General features: G+C 38.9%; 1 protein-coding gene across 1 annotated transcript in view; it reads left to right on the forward strand.

Moving 5' to 3' along the window:
* Window positions 1-16,755, forward strand: part of MEI4 (meiotic double-stranded break formation protein 4) — a 124,885-nt gene that overhangs the window by 24,139 nt on the left and 83,991 nt on the right. Inside the window, exon 3 of the mRNA XM_077812128.1 lies at window positions 5,423-5,988. Within this exon, the coding sequence (XP_077668254.1) occupies window positions 5,423-5,988 (566 nt within the window). The remainder of the gene's footprint in view (window positions 1-5,422; window positions 5,989-16,755) is intronic.

Genomic DNA, 16,755 nt, shown 5'->3' on the forward strand with positions numbered 1-16,755 from the left:
ACTCATGGCAATCCGGGGAGTTCCCGGATGACTGGAAAAAGGCAAACATAGTGCCCATCTTTAAAAAAGGGAAGAAGGAGAATCTGGGGAACTACAGATCGGTCAGCTTCACCTCAGTCCCTGGAAAAATCATGGAGCAGGTCCACAAGGAATCCATTTTGAAGCACTTGAAGGAGACGAAGGTGATCAGGAACAGTCAACATGGATTCACCAAGGACAAGTCATGCCTGACCAACCTGATTGCCTTCTATGATAAGATAACTGGCTCTGTGGATATGGGGAATGCGGTGGACATGATATATCTTGACTTTAGCAAAGCTTTTGATATGGTCTCCCACAGTATTCTTGCTAGCTAGCTAAAGTATGGGTGAGTTGAATGGACTATAAGGTGGATAGAAAGCTAGCTAGATCGTCTGGCTCAATGGGTAGTGATCAACGGCTCAATGTCTACTTGGCAGCCAATATCAAGCAGAGTGCCCCAGGGCTCTGTCCTGAGGCTGGTTTTGTTCAATATCTTCATTAATGATCTGGGATAGATAATAATGGGATAGATTGTGTCCTCAACAAGTTTGTTGATGACACTAAGCTGGGGGGAAAGGTAGATATGCTGGAAGATAGGGATAGAGTCCAGAGTGACCTAGAGAAATTGGAGGATTGGGCTAAAAGAAATCTAATGAGGTTCATCAAGGACAAATGCAGAGTCCTGCACTTAGGATGGAAGAATCTCATGCACTGCTACAGGCTGGGGACTGACTAGCTAAATGGCAGTTCTGCAGAAAAGGTCCTGGGGATTATAGTGGATGAGAAGCTGGATATGAGTGAACAGCGTGCCCTTGTTGCCAAGAAAGCTAATGGCATATTGGGCTGCATTAGTTGGAGCATTGCCAGAAGATCGAGGGAAGTGATTATTCCCCTCTATTCAGCACTGTTGAGGCCACATCTGGAGTATTGTGTCCAGTTTTAGGGGGCCCCTACTACAGAAAGGATGTGGACAAATTGGAGACAGTTCAGCAGAGGGCAATAAAAATTATTAGGGGCTGGGGCACATGACTTATGAGGAGAGGCTGAGGGAACTGGGCTTATTTAGTATGCGGAAGAGAAGAATGAGGGGGGATTTGATAGCAGCCTTCAGTTACCTGAAGGGGGGTTCCAAAAAGGATGGAGCTAGACTGTTATCAGTGGTGGCAGATGACAGAACAAGGCACAATGGTCTCAAGTTGCAGTGGGGGAGGTCTAGGTTGGATATTAGGAAAAAAACTATTTCACTAGGAGTGTGGTGAAGCACTGCAATGGGTTACCTAGGGAGGTGGTGGACTCTGGCCTTAAAAATCTCTAAGGATGGAAACTTGATGAAGCCCTGGCTGGGATGATTTAGTTGAGGTCGGTCCTGCTTTGAGCTGGGGGTTGGACTAGATGACCTCCTGAGGTCTCTGCCAACCCTAATCTTCTATGATTTTATGACTAGGCAAATGCATCTGTGCATCTGGACCCAATGCTCATCCCTCCTCTGGCTATGGGAGTAACTGCCTCCTTTCCCTCCTCTCCTGAGTTGACCTTAGATTTTTGTCCCATGAAAGTGAGAACTGAACAAAATAGTTTTTCAGTTATTCTTCTGGGATTAGAGAAGACTTATTTTCCTCAAACAGTGACAAAAACTTATATACAAGGATTTGAGCAGAAACACAAATTGTGGACTGTATGGAAGTAATAGCATGAGAAGTTGTGTGCTTGGGAGGTCCTCCCAGTAAATATTCAGAAAGCAGATTTTAGCTTTCAGATTTTAGCTGCACTAGACATCAGCCATGGAGGGCAACCACGATGTATTTGGTTGCATGCCTTACCCACAGTGCCAGTAATCTCTTTCTTGCCCATCTAATCCTTAATGTCCCAGCCAAATGGCAGTGTCCATGTCATTTAAATGCTTTCCATTGTCCCTAGAAAGCTCCTAGTGCACTGGATGTCCCTATGTGTGAACATTAAGCGTCTGCATCTGAAAAGACTCTGGCGACACCTCGGGTCACATTCTTCCAGGCCCTGTCCATGCAGACTGGCTCAATGACTCCCTGCCACACTTGCCTTGTTAGTATTTCTGACCAAGCTAATGTTATGCTGAAAAGGCCAGAGGCTTGAGCAGTGCAGGGAAAGATTTAAATTGGTTTGGTGGCAGTGTTCATGAGAGTCAGATAACTACCACTCTCCTCCTCTGATTGACCAATGGGATGCAGCAAACCTGTGGAGAGGCAGCTATGATATGAATCCTTCTCATTCCCCCTTTCTCCTTGGAGCAGTGCATCTCTTTCCTTTGCCAAACGAACCAACAACATTTTCCAGACCCCATGAGGAAGTGGGAAGGCTTTTTCTGGGCAGTCTCCTCCCTATCCCCACTTCCAGGGACAGTACATTTCACCTGCAGTCTAACAAAATGCCCCTGCTACTGAGACAGGAGCAGGGTTATTTCCCACAAATGAGCTCCATTATTCTCCTTTTCAGAAAATGTTGCTTGTCTCTGTAAGGATAAAATATTGTTTTGTACATATTGAATATAATTTGATATATAGAGTTCTTAATAATTGATCTTTGGTGATTCTTTAAAAGTACAATGTTTTGATTAGATTTTTATCTAAGTCTTGGGAATCTTGCAAATGATGTAATAATTTGTAAAATTATTTTAATAGGATACATTGTCTCAAAAAATGACAGAGGCTTCCTAAAACAGTTGTTTTAACTAGTACAGTAATCTAGTTCTTCGTGTTGAAATAATGTAGGCTTTTGCACCTTCAAATCAGTTTTAGCTTTGCTACAGTTAGATTTGCATTTGAATGGTTTTGGGCAGTGTGCGTGAATAAGCTCTGTACAGGGCAGGGCCTTGAGTATTGTCCTCATTTTCTGTTCTATATAGGTTTATATACTGCGATCATCACTGTAATATCAGAGTGACTTGCAGTAGAGCATTAAGCAACGTGACTACACATCTGTCTCATATTGTTTTTTCTCTCATCCTCTCCCCAGAGGGAACAGTGTGTGCAGTGGAATGTCTTATGTCTTGTTTGGGTAGTGTATGTGTGTGGGTTTTATTAAAAAAGAAATATACCTGTTGCTGTTGCTATGTGTTTACATTCGAGAAAGTAACATAAAAAAACATTCCTTGCACCTGCTGCAGACAATAGTGAGATTTATGATGATCCTTAGTTCCTGGGAAAGGTCAGATGACATTGGTCAGGGAATGGACAAGTTCACCCAGTGGTTCCATCTAGATGTTGAAAAGGACTGGAAAGAGAACTGATCTTTGTGGAACTCCACAAGTGAGAGGCCTAGTGGTGGAGGTGCAGTTTCCCATCACTACTTATTATATGCATCCCTCCAGAAAGGACTCAACCCATTTTAGCACATTATCCTGGACGCCTGCCTCTCTCATGTGAGACACATCATGGAGGATAGGTCCATCAGTGTCCATTAGCCAGGATGGGTAGTGATGGTGTCCTTAGCTTCTGTTTGCCAGAAGCTGGGAATGGGCGACAGGGGATGGATCGCTTGATAATTACCTCTTCATTCCCTCCGAGGCACCTGGCATTGGCCACTGTCAGAAGACAGGATACTTTGGTCTGACCCAGTATGGCCATTCTTATGTTCTTGAGACAGTATAATATCATGGTCAACACGTCCAGTGTTGCAGAGGGGTCCAGGAGGATGAGGATGGATGTCTGTCTTCTGTCCATTGACAGGAGGAGATCATGCATCAGTGCCACTAAGGTGGTTTCGGTTCTGTGTCCTGGCCTGAAAACAGATTAAGATGGGTCTAGAATGTTCACTTCAGTTAGAAGAGCTTGATGTGGCCATTTGCTAGCTTCTATACAATCTTGCTCAGGAACGGGAGGTTTGACATTGGGCAGTAGTTGGATAGGACTGATGTACGCAGGGCAGGTTTCTTCAGTGTTGGTTAGCGTATTATGTGTTTTTGAAGGAGGAAAGGAAAATTCCTTCTCTGGATGAGGTTGATGGCTATTTGAGGCCTGGTCTACACTTAAAAATTAGGTAGACATAGCTTTTTTGGTCAGCAGTATGAAAAATCCATACCACTGACTGACGTAGCTTAGCTGCATATATACTGGGGGTTCGGTCAGCAATGTTGATGGAAGAATGCTTCCTTCAGCATAGCTAGGGTTGCTCAAAAAGGTGGTGTTCCTATCCCAGTGGGAAAAACCATTATGTCAGCGTGGGCTGCGTTTACTTTATGGGATTATGACAGCATGTCTATGGAGATTTAGCTATGCTGGTATAGTCTCTGTAGTATAGACATACCCCCAGTCAGGAGGAGTAGCACCAATTGTTCCTGACTCTTGTGCTAGTACATGAGATAGGAAGTACGTGGCATCAGAGACTAGTACTGTAGAGTGTTTTTTAAATGCACAAAGTAAAGTGGGGGGGGAAAAAACCCTGAGAAACGTTCTTCTCTAACCATTCCCCCCCCCCCCCAGTTCTCGTATTTAGGTGTTACTTATAACTGTAGATAACACATTGCAATCCAAAAATATTCTTTGACTTTTTTTTCCAAATTGAATGTTTCTCTTTAAGGGTTAATTGTGATCAGGTAACACATTTTTAACCAGCTGAATCTAGATTTGCTTCTAAATTGTTTAAGAACCTATTATTTAAAGCATGTTAACACATTCTAGAATGGTACGGTAATACAAATAAAAAGTATTTTTCCAGGCATAGACAAAACCCAAGATTTTTTTTTTTCTAACAGCACCCATAATGTGATATCTGCATAGACTCATACTCATGAGCTGTCCTCCACTGCATAGTGCGGAAGAGAGTGGAGGAATACGCATGTGTTTTCCCATGCAGAGCATAATTTGATTTGCTTGAATGACAAAGTAAAGAGGTCACTTTCAGGGACATCTGACAAAGAAAAAAATGGAAAGAAATGACTTAGTAGATCCAATTGTTAATTAACTTTAAAATTTAGAAAAATACTATTCTTTAAGCGGAAAAAGAGTAGTGAAAAAGGCAGTGGGAGATGGGGAATGGCATACAGTTCTTTGCTTTGGAACTGATAGGAGTTCAAGTCTTATTGTACAACCAATTTATTTTACTATATGAAGTCTTTGAACCATCAAAATATTTAAAATCAGATTAAAACTGCTACTCCTAAAGTGCTCAAAGGATTTAATCAGAGATACAGGTTGGGCTACCTATTTAAGGCAGAATCTCAATAAGCATTGTTTTCAGAGATTTCTAACTTTATTAAAATGTGTTTTAAATTCCATTAGTATTAAAATTGATGACTGGAAAACAACCTATACTGTATTATTCATTTTTTGCACTTAAGATTTATGTAAAAAACATTGGATTAGATATGGTACATTCTTTGTGAAAGTGTCTCAGAAATATAAATATAACTTTCATGTTTGTATTTCAGGAAACCCAGATGCCTTTACTGAAATTCTGCTGGATCAGGAACAAATAAACCCTATAAATTGCTCAAGTCAGCTAGAAGATTCTGGGTGTGATGTATCTAGTGACTGTGTATTTGATACTGTAGACACATCACACAACTTTGGGCACTCCAAGCATAGTTGTAACACTTCATCTTGTACATTTAATTCTGAAATACTTCCCATATTGAATACCCATTGTACTAGCAAGGAAAATACTCTGGCTGCTCACATGCAGTTCTTGCAACATCTCCTTGAACTAAGAAAACTGACAGAAGCAGGAGGTCTGAAAACAGTCTTCACAAAGCTTGAAAGCGACTGCTCCACAATATCAGATTCTGTCTCTCGATTGCTTGATGGCCTACTTACTTTTTACAAGAATCCTAAATTTCCTGTCTCAAATTTTCTGACAGAAGCAGTTTCTGTTTTGATCAATTTAATAACTGATGCTAATTTATCTAATCATGTTCTGAAAAAGTGTTTTGAGAAGCTAGAAGAATTTAAGAAAAACCTAGTTCAGATTATTTTAAGCAACAGCAATATCAATAGGGTAAGTGAAATGACTTCCAACCTCACTATCTATATTAGCATGAAATCGAAATATACAGTTTACGATAAGAGCATTGTTAGTTAGAAATAAAATATTTTGCCTCCATGGAACTTTCAACAGAGACTAAGAAAAAGTAAATATGTAAAAGAGTGGGCATGTTGTAGCACACATGTCTTGTTGTGTTGGCTAAGGATAGGATTTCAATGAGTATCAGCATTTGAATAAAATTTTATTTGAATGTATGCAAAGTTCTCCTACTCCACCCCCAAATTTAGAGATTATCCTCCCAACTAGTCGATTATATGCAGATGAAAACAAATTTGTGGAGACCAGAATAAATACTGCTTTTTGCTTTGCTGTGTGAGGCGATTGTGTAGGTTGACACAGGCTACTAAATGTGTCCAATATTTTTTTTTCATTTGCCTGCATTAAAGATGTGGGGTCAGATCTTCAGCCGGTGTAAATCAGCATACTTGCATTGAAGTCTGTGGAATTATACTGACTCACATTATCTGAGGATCCAGTCTCCTGAAGCTTGAAAATAATATTTAAAAATAAAACACAGGAATTAAGAAAGGAACATAGGAATTGAATGCCCACTATTATGAGAGTAAAGAGGAGTGCAAACTTTGCCTTTTGTATACCTTACATTTTATATTTCTCTATCATGCTATTTCTGATTAGTTGTCTCTGTTACCTCAGAATTTGACATTCTTGCATGTACCCCAGAACTTAACAGTATTGTTGTCAGCCATTTTGTATGTTCAACCACTGCCAGCTAAAAAACAAATATCACATAGCGAAAAATAATCTTAGGCCTTTGTAAGGCAAGGTCAAACAACTGCATACTTTGTTTGCTAATGAAAATATTTTTTGTAAATTTTGTTTTATTTTTTGTTTAAAAAATAAATAACCTTAATTTTAAATACTCCTAACATATTATTATTATTTATTATTATAACTAAAATACTAAAACATTTTTAAATAATAAATTTATTAAATATAACCCAATAAAAATTACTATACTAAAATCACTCGAAATTATATATTTTTTGTTAAAAATAACTATAAAAAATTAAATTTGCTTTAAAACAGTCCAAAAAGCATTTCTAAAAGCAAAAAGCTAACATGTAAATTCCCCATCAGCTAAACTAAAAAAAAAAAAACAGCTATTAAAAGCCTAGCTAATAATCACTCAAAACTATCTCAAACTATAAATAACTATATCTAAAATATATCTATATTCTATTGCATGCCTCTGTGTGTGTGTATAATGCTTAAAATCTAATAAATAATAACTTTAAATAAAAGCACACTTGCTTATACAGTATCACATGTCAAACAAATAAGCTACACTCCTTATTAATTTATTCCTAACATTCCCTAAAAAACCTCAATTAAATTACCACTGCTTTAAATTCTTAAAAAAAAAAAAAAAAAATGGTAACAATCTCTTCCAAATTAAATAGTCCCAGTCTTTCTCCATGTGGAAGTTTTTTGCAATGCCTGCCCTTGAACTTTCCATTTCTGCTCTGTTCTCTTGAGTAATGAAAACTGAACACAATATGTAGATTTTATTAAGTATTTTAAGTACATACAAAACCCCACATAAATATAAATGAAAGGGGAAGGGCCTAATTATTGTACAGGTATGTTTTACTGAGGGGAAAAGAGTTAGTGGGATTATTCATGTGCAGAAATCTTTCCATGATCAGAGCCTTAAATGTCTAATTTCAAGACGTTCTCATAATTGGATTTCTTTGTTGTGTTCTATTTAGCTAGTAAATACATGGGATGCTGGCCAGTAGTTTGGAAGGGCTTGAGAATTTCAACTACTCTATACTTGTGACATAAGGAATAGAGCAGCATAAGCCTGACTACACTGGGGCTTTCTTAAAGCAGCTGACTCCTCTTTTCTCTGCTGCTGGTCACTCCACTCTCGGCTCTTGGTGCAGAGCAAAGTATCAGAACGCTGTACCTCCGAGCAGAGGAGCCAACAGCAAAGATAATGAGGGTAGTTTAGAGATGGCAGAAGAGCAGATATTGAGTGATTTTCAAGGGCTTCTTGAGGATCAATTTGCATCCAGAATTTCCCTATTTGGATGTTGGTGGATGAGGAGAATAAGTGGACTTTTACAGGGGGGGAAAAAAAACCTGAAAAAATGACACATCACAACAGAACACCAAAGAAACAAAAACAGTCTGTGGAAACTAGGTGGCATTTATGAATAGAATCAGGAGGACGTGGGAGGGAATCCAGGAAGAGGGATTCATTGTTGGTGGGATGGGGAGGAAGAAGAGAGAAGGACCCATGGCTCGGGTGGGAGGTGGGGTTAGCATATTTTACATAGGAAGGAAGCTGGGGGTGGGATTGGAAGCAGTGTTTCCCGTTGGAGAAACCCAGAAAGAAGCCTCATGAGTTGCAAGTCAACTTCATCTCTATTATTTAACTATGTTGAAATAGACAACTTTTTGCCAAATTGCAATGATATAAGCTCTACAGTGTATTAAGAGAACTCATTACTGCATTCAAATAGTTTGAGTGAACATCTGTTTAAACATATATTAATTAACCATGCTGTAGTAATTGCCAAGTTTCTGAAAAACTATTTCAATTGATATAGTTAATATCCGTAATGATGTTTTTAGTGATACTTTAAAAATAAACTGTTTCCTTTTTTTTCTACTTAGTTTCAGTTTCAGTCTCAGCTTTGGAAAAAAAATTAAGTATAATGGAGTGTAGAATTTTTAATAGAAGTTGTATGACTAATATGCCTTTTATCTAATATCACCCAGGGACATTTTTGCTTAGTTTTTTAATTATTGCTATTTACCCAAACAGTGATTGAAATATGGAGGATATTGATTTAAAACAAGATATCTAGTAATTACAGTGCTGTCAGCTGTGTAGGTGGGTGAGTGGGGGGAAAACAGGCAGCTGTTGAAAATTCAGATCACGTAAACACCTTCAGAATAAAGTAGGATTAGACATTAAAAAAAAGTTTCTAATGTTTGTGAGGATGACTTTGAAAATGTGAACCCAGTACAAACCAGTGCAGCATTCTCTCTTTGATGTTGCAGACAGCCTGAAATGATAGTTGTAAAAGGTGTGAACTTTCCATTAGTTTCAACAGAGAATAACTGAAACCTAGCGATGAGTGGTGGCAATTTAGAGTAACACTTAGCTATTTCACTGATGATCATGTTAGTAGAAGTATCCAGCCATTCTTCTTCAAGTGCTGGTCCCCATGTGTAATCCACTGTGGGTATGAATGCACTCCATGCGCCCAGAGTGCCACAGAATCCAAAGACCTGCTTCAGAAATTTGGTCCAACTGGCTGTGGATTATATTAATTGTAACTGCTTAGAGCACCAAAGAATCTCAGCAGTTTACAAATAGTGACTTAAATATTTTAAAAAATTGCTGAAAGGTGGGGAAGAAATATCCCCATAGTATAGAGAGAAAAAAATGAGGCGGAGACATTTGATGTAACTTACAAGAATCCCATTACTTGAGTTATTCATCACTAGGTTGGACAAAGCACCAGAAAATATAGTATAGGAACCAATAAGACCACTTATTCAAGGTTCCTAATTTTGAATTTGGGACCCTAAAGTTAGGCACTTCAATTAAAAAATTTTGGTCTGAAATTCTAAATTCACATTTAATTTTCTTTAAAGAAAAAATTGCTTGCTCTTCAGTATGAGGTAGTTAGAATTAAGGGAAATACTTCTAATTTTAAAATATAAAAACCCCTTTGTCTTGTAAAACTTTAAAATACAGTAGCTACTGTCATTTCCTTTTTCTTCGGCAGATAGTTCATAAGTGCATAATTTTCAGAGAGATGCACAGGTTTTTTTGAAGGTATCCTATAGATCAATTCCAGAGTATCTATGTAACCATAAAGTTGGTAATCTGCAGGGTTACTTTGTCTTCTTCCACCTAAGGTATTTACAAATTCCTTAAAATCTGTTTGGATTGGCATTAGTCTTCTCTAGGTAAACTTCTTAAGTCTTTGTGTCCTCCCTGACCTTCTCAGTGATTACAGTCTACAGTGAGTTGTACTTCAAGGGCTTTGGTGGCCTTCTTGTTTGAAGGCAGTTGTGTTGTTTGTTTCATTTTTTTGTTGGTGGTGTTTTTATTTCTTCCATTTTAAGATAAGGGACAGTATCCCACAAAACTCTAGGACGCTTTCAAAACTGAATAATTCTGTTCCATGCAATTCATTTTCAGGATTATATACAATAGTTCTGTAGCGGAGCTTTTTTTGCTGTGCCTCTTATCTGGCTGTTGCCAAAACCTATCCCGAAGGACTTTTTTTTTTTTTTAAACTAGGTCACAATGTAATTGCATGTTACATACAGTAACTGTTTTTTAATTTTTAAGTGTTTATGAAGTTGGAATATGCTTAAAGTTAAGATTCAGTGAAACTATAGTTAAAAATATCAAATTGTCTGTCTGTATAAACTTACATTTAAATGATGTATTTCTTTGGGGATAGAGAACTACTTCACAGTGGAACTATCTTACAGTATTTATTTTCAAAAATTTGATAACTAGAAAGCAATTTTTGGTGACAATTTCAGCCTACTCAAGTACGGTAGGTTAGCAGCATTTCACTGACATAAAATAGTATATATAGTCAGGTCCATCTCAGAGAAGTCAGTGGACGGCAAAGGTTTTTTTTAGTTACATCATCTACTATGCTTTGGTAGTAGTCAATTATAGAATAGTACATAATTACAAAAGGGGCCCTGATCTACTTTCCTTTTATGTCTCCTCATAATTAGAATTGAAAATAGCAGATGTCATTCAAAATCAACAACGAAAGTCCAACATAGTAAAATAATCCTTTTTCGAGCATACACTAGACATAAACTGAGGATTTTACTGTTTAACTATTGGGTGCAATTATAGACGACAATCCACTTGCTGTAAATGTCTCCACTCTGCCTTTGACAGTTCTGAACCATGAAAATAATTGAACAGTCATTTAGCTTACAATGGAACCTGCTGTTTCCAAATTATTGTTGAAGGGAGAAACTCACTCCCATGCCACAAGTCTGTCACATCAGTTACTTCAATGATGGCATAAATTATTAATAATTATGGTAATTCCCTGGTGCTTGGAATCTGACTTTTTTCCCACCTGTGTGAAGTCTATCGTCCATAATAGATGTTTCATGTATTGGCAACACTGAATTCAGTAAGCATGATTGATAGGGCATGATTTTTAAATAAGTATGATTGATAGGGCACTTAAAGTAGTACTTAAACAAAGCTAACTGAAAAATCCATTGAGGAATAACAGAAGACACGTAGTGAAGTGTATCACCATTCTGTGATGAATGAATGATTTATTTTATTTTATTTTATTTTTATTTTTTTTTGGAGGCTGATGGTAGCTGCAAGATTGTGGATGGGGGAGACAGTCCAAAGAGGTACCAGGATGCTACTCCTCCCTTCATTGTTCCTGTGAATAGGATTTACAATACCTATTTTCCCTCCCTTGGAATCCATAAGTAAGGTCGAAATCCATAAGAAAGGCCTGGCTCTATTGATCTGCAGGACCTGCTGTAAAATGTATTTATTTATTCCACACATGGCAGGGGAAAATGTTTGACTGTGCCTGAGGTTTTTATGAAAGCAGAGTTTGTGGGAGTCTTGGAGTTGAGCTGTGTAGGTTGTATAGTTAAATATTTATTATTTATCTTGTTTCTATAATTTGTTGAACATAGTCTCAGGTACCTTCTTAAACTTACTATAAATTCTCTACACATGGCAAAATAATTGGCCTTTTCTCTACATTGTCTAGAGGATTTATTGTTTCATCTGGATGTTCAGAAATTTTGGAAAGATGGATTGTCATGGGGCCCTGCTGTCCTTAGGTTTTTAAATTAGGGATCCTTCTATATTAATGGGTGACTTGGCTTGTAGGTCTGGAGCAGTGTTTCCCAAACTTGGGACGCCGCTTGTTCAGGGAAAGCCCCTGGTGGGATGGGACGGTTTGTTTACCTACCACATCCACAGGTTTGGCCGATCGCGGCTGCCATTGGCCACGGTTCGCCACTCCAGGCCAACGGGGGCCGTGGGTAGTGGTACGGGCCGAGGATAAACTAGAGTTTATCAGGAACGAATGTCCACAAAATCCAGCATACAGTTTAGTTCTTCATTTTCAGAGTTGCTGTAAATCATGTTTTTGGCTTTAACTTGACCTATCTTCTAGCTTGCTACATTTTTGTTCAAGTTTTTCGTCCCTGCAAAGAAGGAATGTACGAAATGTTTTTTTCCTTATAACACCATTATCCTCTCTAGTGCTTTGTTCCACATCTCTTTGTTAGTTTGAAGAGAGATGACTGTCTCTTTAAAATCAGACAGTGATAGTCCTCTCTTTTAACCCCCTGTTGTTTGAAGAGGAGAATATTTGCTCTCAGGAGCTTTACCTCTTTGTGAGGGGTATATACACACACACACAGTTGCAAGGGAAGGGTGGACAAATATGCTCTTTATGGTTTTGCGAAGTAATTGGGGTTTGGGAAAAATTGGAAACTTTTCAAGTTGGGGATAAGTTTGATCCACAGCTGCAGAATGGGTTACCTAGTTACCTTTTGCCACTGCCCAGCAAAAACTTAAGTATTGTTTCTAAATATATAGTGTTCCATGAGACAACAGGAGTTCAATAGAGATTCCTTTTATGTAAGTGTGAGTCATGAATTTCAATTGTAGGGTGTGTTGCACTTTCAGAAAGTCCAACAGTTGCATAACTTACTGGTAAAAAGCGGAAATATCTCATACATAGAGTATATGACACAGCAAGAGAATAATTTCAGGATAAGGTCAAGACTATTGTGGATTTTACAGAGAGCCAACTAGTAGAATCTGTTTTTCCTAAATTTGCAAAAAGCTTGCTAGAGTGCTATAAAAAAAGGTTAAAACCTATATGTAATTATGTCAGAAAGTGTCTCCAAAAAAGATTTGTAGTACTCTATAAAAGTATGAATCGATATTTCAAAATAAGTATGGAGGTAAACGTTTTCTAGAAAATATTATGAAATGTGAGCAAGCAACATAAATGGAACTTAAAAGTGAATTCTGTATTATTCATCACATTTTAATTCTAGATAATGTAAACTAACACCATAGGGAAATGTAATAAAATTATTGTCTTAACTATCTTTTCTGTTCAGCTTTAAAGTAGATGGGCTGTATGCAAGATTTTAATACAAGCCAGCATGTTACTGATAATGGGTTTAACAGGAATGCAGATGCAAGAATTGCAAGCATGGGATTAATGTCTTTATCACTAAGGGGCTTGACAACACAGTAGCCTGAATACTTTGCGAAACATCATTATGTTGAAATATAGCATAATGAAAAACACAAAACAGAATTTTGAATAACTCAAGAACAGGCAACTAAATTATGAATTGTGTGTGTTTATATATAAAAATACACCTTAAAGTAGTCAAAAACAGTGCCTGAAAGATCATGAATGTGTGTCAATTCAGGTATAATTACATGCATGACCAAGGATTAAGATTTTCAAATAACAAAATGTTATGGTTCTTTCAAAAGTTTACAATTGAACATTGATTTAATACAGCTTTGAAACTTTACTATGCAGAAGAAAAATGCTGCTTTTAACCGTCTTAATTTAAATGAAACTTGAACAGAAAGTTTCCTTACCTTGTCAAATCTTTCATTTTTTTTAAACTTTCCCTGTATCTTTTAGTAATTTATGTTTAACATAGTATTGTACTGTATTTGGCTTTTTTGTTGGTTTGGTTGTTTGTGTTGTCAGCAGTCACATTGACATTACCTAACTCCTCAATATACAAGAGCTTCCCTATTCAGGGACAGACAATATTTAAAAATAGATTAAGGTTATCCTGTTTCTCCAGTTCCTTTCAAGTACAGTAGAATGTTAGAGTTACAAACACCAGAGTTACAAACTGACTGGTCAACCACACACCTCATTTGGAACAGGAAGTACACAATCAGGCAACAGCAGAGACCAAAAAAACCAACCAAACCAACAAAAAAGCCAAATACAGTACAATACTGTGTTAAACATAAATTACTAAAAGATACAGAGAAAGTTTAAAAAAATGAAAGATTTGACAAGGTAAGGAAACTTTCTGTTCAAGTTTCATTTAAATTAAGATGGTTAAAAGCAGCATTTTTCTTCTGCATAGTAAAGTTTCAAAGCTGTATTAAATCAATGTTCAATTGTAAACTTTTGAAAGAACCATAACATTTTGTTCAGAGTTATGAACATTTCAGACTTACGAACTATCTCCATTCCCAAGGTATTTGTAACTCTAAGGTTCTACTGTATACAGATAAAAAGAAAAGGAGTACTTGTGGAACCTTAGAGACTAGCATCTGATGAAGTGAGCTGTAGCTCACGAAAGCTCATGCTCAAATAAATTTGTTAGTCTCTAAGGTGCCACAAGTACTCCTTTTTCTTTTTGCGGATACAGACTAACACGGCTGCTACTCTGAAACCTGTATACAGACAGTGGGCTTCAGTTCTTCTTTGAGTGATGGTCTTCACTGTGGGGTTACGCATGCGCACCATCCATCTGGAGCTGGAGAATTTGAAAATTGTATGTGTCTGTCAATCTGTGCATGCACCCTGGCTCACCTCGTGCCACCGATCGGCAGGATAAACAGCGGAGCAGACCAATTACCTCTCCAGTTTCTTCTCACTGTGTGTCTTCATCTCTTAAGATAAGATTTAGCTTTGTAAATAATTTTAGCATTTTATACAGTTTATAGTTCTAGTGTTTTCATAGTTTTAGTATTAGATTAATCTTTGGGGGAACTCCCTCCCCCATACCCTTTGTGGGTACTGGATGATTCCCTACACTCCAGGCTTCAAACTCTGTGCTTCCTGCCCATGATCCTTCTCGGTCAGCGATGACCACCAATGCTGCCTACGCTGCCTCAGAGAAGCTCACATTGCAGTGAGGTGCAGTATCTGCTGCTCATTCCCCAGCTGTACTCAAGAAGGGCTAGCACTCTGTATCCAAAACCACCTCATGGACAAAGCCAGGAAACTTTAATTGGACCCAGGCCAAGGAACCCTCCTCCCCTATACATTGGCCTGCCTCAGGAAGGAATGAGCTTCCTGCTGCTAAGTCTGACACTGGTGCCAGAGAATCGACTCTCATAGACTCCCTGGTCGGATTTTCTCAGGAAGCACTCATACACATGAAACTAAGTCTTACTTGAAATACACTTTGACGCTTTCAGATTAATCTCTGAGCAAGCCCAGTACCTCTGCCCAAGAAGGCTTAGGTTGGTCCTGCTTTGAGCAGGGGGTTGGACTACATGACCTCATGAGGTCTCTTCCAACCCTAATCTTCTATGATAAGTCCCAGTGGCTTGACAAGAAAGCCCAAAAACATCAGGCTCCATTGGTACTGGAACATGATCTGTTGGTACTGTCATCCTTGGCACCTCCGAAACCTTGGGATTCCATCGGCATTGACAAAAGACTGTTCACAACCTATCCATGGCACCGCCTTTGACAGCACCCTTTTCCAGCTCCACTGGTCTGGGCACAGACAACCCCTCTCACTCCAGGGGGGAGCTGGGTCTCATGCTTCCCCACAGGATATCTCCTCATTCCTGGATCTGGATTCCTTTCCAGGGATGTCATAACACCACCTGTTGAGTGAACTGCTTGGAGAAGTTTATCGTCCATTCCTTTCTTGAAATACAACTTCCCTCCAATGGCTCTGGTGGTACCACCTCTAGAACAGGAATCTGTTTCTCCTGACTGGGAGACTGCAATCAAGAGGAGCATAAGTTTTGTATCTTATGTATCCTCTGCCACCCAAAAGACTTACATCACTGTGAGACTAACCTCCACATTTAGCTTGGAGCTGCTGGCACCCCATGCCAGGTGGGCCTCTGCATCCCCCTTTGACCCTTCCTACTGGCCATATTGGGGGCCCTGAAACCAGAGTCAATCAGGTCAGCTAGTGTCACCCCTCCCCTTGAAAGAGGCACTCAGACCCCCTGCTCCCGATCCTTCCAAACAGGAAGAGCAAGGTGCACCGGATCCAGTGGCTGTGCCGGAACCAGCAAAACTGCCATCTTCATCTCTGGATGAGGTGGTAACCCCTGTGTCTCCATCTCCCACGCCATCTTTTCAGGCAGTCCCAGGATCATTTTTGTAGAGTTGCTGGTGAACTTCAGATTCCTCTTGAAGAGGCTCAGGAATCCCGGCACAAACTCTTAGACATCCTCCAGGCAAAATAGTGCTCCCCATTAATGAGGCTATTATGGAGCCAGCTAGGGCTGTGTGGCTGAGATCCGCTACCTGTGCTCCATTATAGCCTCATGTGGACTCCCTGTTAGATTGAGGAGTGATAGAACATGTCCCTCCTCAATACCAAGGGAGTGGATTTTACTTGGCTTACTTCCTCATACCCAAAAAGAAGGATGGATGGAGACCAATTCTTGACCTCAGCCACTTCATTTTAAACTCAAGTTTTGTATGGTCATCCTGGCCTCTATAATACTATTCCTAGAAAAGAACATGGTTTACAGCTCTCAATATGAAGGATGCATACTTCCATGTCGATGTTCATCCTGCTCTCAGATGCTTCCTCAGGTACGTGGTGGGCTCCGACTATTTTCAGTACAGAGCATTCCCTTTTGGGCTAGCAACTGCCTCCAGAGTCTTTACCAAAGTATTAGCGATAGTGTCAGCTCCCCCCAGATGCCTTGGTCTCTCTTTTCTTCCCCTGCCT

The sequence above is a fragment of the Eretmochelys imbricata genome, chromosome 3 (assembly GCF_965152235.1).
Source record: "Eretmochelys imbricata isolate rEreImb1 chromosome 3, rEreImb1.hap1, whole genome shotgun sequence".
NCBI lineage: Eukaryota > Metazoa > Chordata > Testudines > Cheloniidae > Eretmochelys > Eretmochelys imbricata.